Genomic DNA, 5,120 nt, shown 5'->3' with positions numbered 1-5,120 from the left:
ATGGATCTCATATAATTCGCCGAGAAAGTCAGCTCCGCATGGATGAGATTCCCAAGAGGCTGAGATGCAAAGCAGACACTAATCAAAATTATCACACACAAAAAAAGATATATGAATGGACACATTTTCAAGATTATATAATGATATATATATATATATATATATATATATATGTTCGAATTAGGTGAAACTTTCTAGGTGATAGATTGGAGAGAGAATATCACTTTAGCGGATGAGAGAAGTAAACCATTAATTTATAATATATATATTAGAACGCATTTAAACATGAAATAAACGTTTTATTTCTGTTCGACCCATGTTTATTATTATATATGGGCCGAGAGGTAAAAAACATCACTCGGGCTGTGATACAATATATATATATAAATATATCCATATAGAATGTTTAGGGATGTCAAATATACTCGTCTCGCGAGTCGGCTATAATTCATATTTTTTCGATATGGATTTAAAAAATTTGAATAAAAAAATAGATCGAACGAAGTAGGTCGTCACGAATGGAGCTCATGGTGAATCAGTTTGGCGAGTCTATGAACTAGTTTGCGAATCAGAAAAAAATATTTTTATTTATTAATACTTTTAAATATTTTAAAAATAATTTATATTGAAATTGTGTTTCTAATAGGTATTTGATTTGTTTAATTTTTTAAAAAATTTGTTGTATTTATAATATTTTTTAATATTTATTTATTTTAGTTATTTATTTGGTTTAACTCGTTTGGTTTGTAATCTAAGATGAATAGGGATGGCCTAAATAATTTTTAGCTAATCAAAAAATGGATCGGATTGAGTTAAACTTAAAATTTCTGAGATCGAGACGGATTGAGGCAGGTCGGATCGAATCATCCTGTTTTACACCCCTAATAATAATATTACAAAGACAGGCATTTGTGATACTCCATTATTTTATTAATAATATCATCGTTATTATTTGATTTGAAAATTTAATTATATTCGTTATTATATTCCCCTTTCCCTTTTCACTCACGTGTCATTTATTCACTAGCTATTTAATAATTATAAACATCGCCTTCAGTCATTGATGGGCAAATCTCTCTCTTTTTGTTTTTTCCTTTATTTATTCTCTTCTCAATTTTAGTTCGATTTCGTGAACCCATCATTTTCTTCCCATTCCTCCTTCATTAACAAGGGATTTATATATACATTTAGTATTGTATCATTATTTCGATAATTAAGATTTCTCATTAAACATTTTCATAATCTACATGTTATCTAATCTAAAATCGGTGAATATGAAAATAAAAAATCGAAGATATACTGTGGATGACAAAATTACATTTTCGGTCCCTATAGTAACTCATTAACAGTTGGCAAGAATATTTAGAGAATTTTACAAAATTAACAACTTACCATTAATTTGCTTTATCGATAATTTAATTATCTTAGAGGCTTCAGGTGACTCAAACTTCAAATATATGCACAAATTGTATTAATTTTATAAACATATTTTGCTAATAACTTATATACCAAAATGATAACGTTTGAAGACGGAAATTTTAATGTTTTAATATTTTCAAACCTGTTTTTTTTTTCCCAGCTCCATCAAATGAAATATACTATGGATTGGTCTTATTTATCGGATTAAAAAGAATTCTAATTGAACTATTTTTTTTATGAACTGTGTCGAGAATATTTTACATAAAAATAAATGTTTTAATTCTCCACATATTTCACAAACTCACTTGTTCTCAAGAAAAATATTGAATAAAGGGCCATATATATATATATTAAGGTTAGCTGCAACAACAATTTCTAAGACTTTTTTTTTTCATAATAAAGTAAAAGGATAGAAGTTTATGGTATAATATTTTTTATGCATTTGTTTCTACGGAAACAAAAAATATACTTTCCATTTTGAGAATGGACGGTTTGTATACTAAATTATTATGAAACGAAATACTATTTGTTTCCATTTTTAGAAAGGCTCGTACAAAAAGCACGTGCGTAAATAAAAGATAAAGCCAAACCCACGTTTTCTAGGTCGACTGAAGTCATTGACCCACGTTTTCATAATTATTATTCGCCACGTGTTTTTAAGAAAAGAACCGATTCGTTAGATTCTCTGCATTTAAGAATTAGTCACCCCTGAATTTAAAAAAAAAAGTCATTACCACTAATTGATTTCTCCTTTAATTACCTGTTTTTGTATTTTTATTGGAATAATTGAAATAAAAAACAGTTAAACGTAATAATTATCAGAAGTTGTTAAAGTCATCAATTCCACTGTTCAAGTTTCCCCATCTCCATTATTAAGGTTGACATTTCCCCGTACAAATCCAAGACACAAACCCAATCGAAAAAAAAATGTGTATTATTAATTTTTTTTTAAAAAGCTAATATTTTGATTGGTACAGATAAACAACCTTAAAACTAAAGTCTATATTATACTCCTAGTAAACAGTTGAAAACATATTTTCAAAGACATAAATAGTATTTTATATTATTTTATCGATTTTCAATTAAAAATGAATTATCATTATAAAAAAAATCGCATACCAACTCCAGTATCTGGAAACTGTCAAATAGATATAGTATCAACGTGAGGTTTATTTGTTAAATTTTTGTACATCTCCAAAATGTTTTGGATAAATTCAACATATATGTAAATCTCCATAATGACACATCGATATATATAATTTGTAAAGAAACAACGTGAGGTAAAAAAGACATCAAATGTTAGTAAATAAGAAGATATAAAGATTGAGATTGCCATTAATCCAAATCCAAGCAATATTCAGAATCTTTCCAATGAATCAGGAACTATATACTAAATGGAATAATAATAATAATCTCTCCATTTATTGGTTATTCATTGTTGCCACACTTGAGAGAGGAATCAAAACGCGAACAAATCAATCAGAATCCTCGTTGTCTTCCCTGTCTCTTGGAACAGCACCAAACTGTTCCACCAGAATCTCTGCAACTAATGGCGCCAAGTCCTTACACGGAACTCCCTTCTTGTAAACCTCGCCCAGGTGGGAGTCACTCCCTACTCGCCCGCCCACGAAAACATCCGCCCCTTCGCATGGTTTCCCGTCCTCGCCCCGAGCCATACACCCCATGAACCCGATATCCGCTACTTGAACCTGCCCGCACGTGTTTGGACACCCGGTCCAGTGCATTCTCACGGGTTTCGTCACCGAGACCAGCCTCTCCACTTCTTCAGTCACCTTCAAGGCTCTTGCCTTGGTCTCGATTATCGCTTGCCCGCAGAACTGGCTTCCCGTGCAAGCCACTAGGCCTCGCTTGCCCGCAGAACTGGCTTCCCGAGCAAGCCACTAGGCCTTTCATCAGGATCGATGGCTCGGGTGAGAACCTGTTTTTAAGGAGTGCCTCTTGGAGCAGAGCTTCCACTTTCGAGTTTTCCACATTCGGGATTATGATGTTTTGCTCTACTGTGAGCCTGAGTTCGCCCGAGCCATAGGTCTCAGCGAGGCGGGCAAGCTCATCCATGTCGTCGGCTTCTAACCTGCCAACTGGAACGTGGATACCGACATAGCTGAGACCTTCTTGTTTCTGAGGGTGGACCCCGAAATAGTCTCTTCTCTCCCATTGTTTCTTGATGAGATCCTCGGATGACCCCCTCTCGAGTTTCCCATCTGGCATTCTTTTCTCTACCTCGGCTCTAAACCCTTCAAGGCCCTGCATTTTTACAGTCAATCAACATAATGATCTCAACGGGTATATCAGCACAGGAAAAACTTGACGTCATGCTTTAACTCACAAGTTCATCAATCAGCCACATCATTCTTGTCTTCTGTCTATTTCCTCGGAAACCAAGATCTCTGTAGGCCTCTAGAACAGCTCTACATGACGGAAGAACATCATCGGCAGGGACCCAGGCATCGAGAGGGATGGCCTCTTCACACCTTTTGGCACTAAAGAATCCTCCCACCAGCAAATTGAATCCGAACCTGCCATCTTTCTCGGCGGGCATGTAGGCTAGATCATTGATATGAGGGTGCTCATATAGATCATGGGTCCCGACAACACATACATTCCATTTCCTCGGTCTGCAAGAAACAATGGCCACAACCCTCTTTAGCAGACATTACCATCTGATCATAAACCTTAAACAATCACAGGAACCTTACAAGTTGGTGAAGGCGGGATTTCCTCGGGAGTTGGCAGTGATGTAATGGGACAAGAGGTTAGTGTAAGGCCTGGTGTCGACGATCTCATCCGGGTCAATTCCAGCAAGAGGGCTTCCGACAGGATTCCTCACATTGTCCATCCCACTCTGGAGACTGGTTAGGCCAACCTCGGCAAGGCCTTTCAAGATCTCGGGGACATCTGGCAAGACAACGCCTCGTATCTGCCAGTTCTGTCTTGTGGTGATATCTGCACATCCATCCTTACCATACTTCTTGATCACACTCGCTAAGTACCGTGTCTGTGCACTCGTTGTCACGCCATTAGGTAGCTTCAGCCTCATCATGAACCTACCATCTGAACAACATATGCATATACATATACATATACATATACATATACATTGTACCCATTAGACAAACTGAATTCCTCAACTAATATCTATCAACTGGAAAATGTGGGATTTGCACGAAAAGAATCAACAATTGGACAACATGTGCAGCAAGACAAGAGCCATTTCCACATTATGACGGATCTTAGACCTCCCTTCAACATCTAATAATCCGACAGGTGATCCAACATGAATCAGACAGAATATGGACAAAGTTTTTAACAAAAGACTCGGACCTTTGCCTTTCAGATTCCACTACTGAAAAGTAAGAACAAACTCCGGAAAAGGGAAAAGGGAAAAGCAGAAAACATACACTGATGCTTCCTTCGGTGGAACAGACCAAGCCACTTGAGCCGAACCTCAATATCATCTTTCGATGTCTTGTCATTGTCGATCTCTTCCATCGTCATCTTCGCGAGCTCCTCAATTCCATTGTCCATGAACAGCTTCATGGGCTCCTTCTCGATCTTCACCTTCTCCTGAGGGTTAATCCCTTTCCTGAACTTCTCCTTCAGGACAAAGAACCCATCTCTCTCCTCAACCCTCGGCTCAAGCCGATCGGCGTCCACCGCCGGTTCGGCCGGCGCCGCCGTCT

The 5,120-nt window shown here is 36.8% G+C and overlaps 1 protein-coding gene across 1 annotated transcript in view; it reads right to left on the bottom strand.

The window, feature by feature from the left end:
- Nucleotides 1-2,726: 2,726 nt before the first annotated feature.
- The window catches only part of LOC104819578 (ferredoxin--nitrite reductase, chloroplastic), a 2,862-nt gene continuing 468 nt past the window's right edge, over nt 2,727-5,120 (bottom strand). The window contains exons 2-6 of the mRNA XM_010549718.1: nt 4,839-5,114; nt 4,137-4,491; nt 3,767-4,055; nt 3,327-3,684; nt 2,727-3,283 (exon numbers count right to left, since the gene is read on the bottom strand). Coding sequence (XP_010548020.1) covers nt 2,895-3,283; nt 3,327-3,684; nt 3,767-4,055; nt 4,137-4,491; nt 4,839-5,114 — 1,667 coding nt within the window. The 3' untranslated portion in view covers nt 2,727-2,894. The remainder of the gene's footprint in view (nt 3,284-3,326; nt 3,685-3,766; nt 4,056-4,136; nt 4,492-4,838; nt 5,115-5,120) is intronic.

This window comes from Tarenaya hassleriana, unplaced genomic scaffold (genome assembly GCF_000463585.1).
Source record: "Tarenaya hassleriana unplaced genomic scaffold, ASM46358v1 Cleome3, whole genome shotgun sequence".
In the NCBI taxonomy this organism is placed as follows: domain Eukaryota; kingdom Viridiplantae; phylum Streptophyta; class Magnoliopsida; order Brassicales; family Cleomaceae; genus Tarenaya; species Tarenaya hassleriana.
The sequence above is the reverse complement of the archived record's forward strand: the minus strand, read 5'-3'. Positions and strand labels throughout refer to the sequence as shown.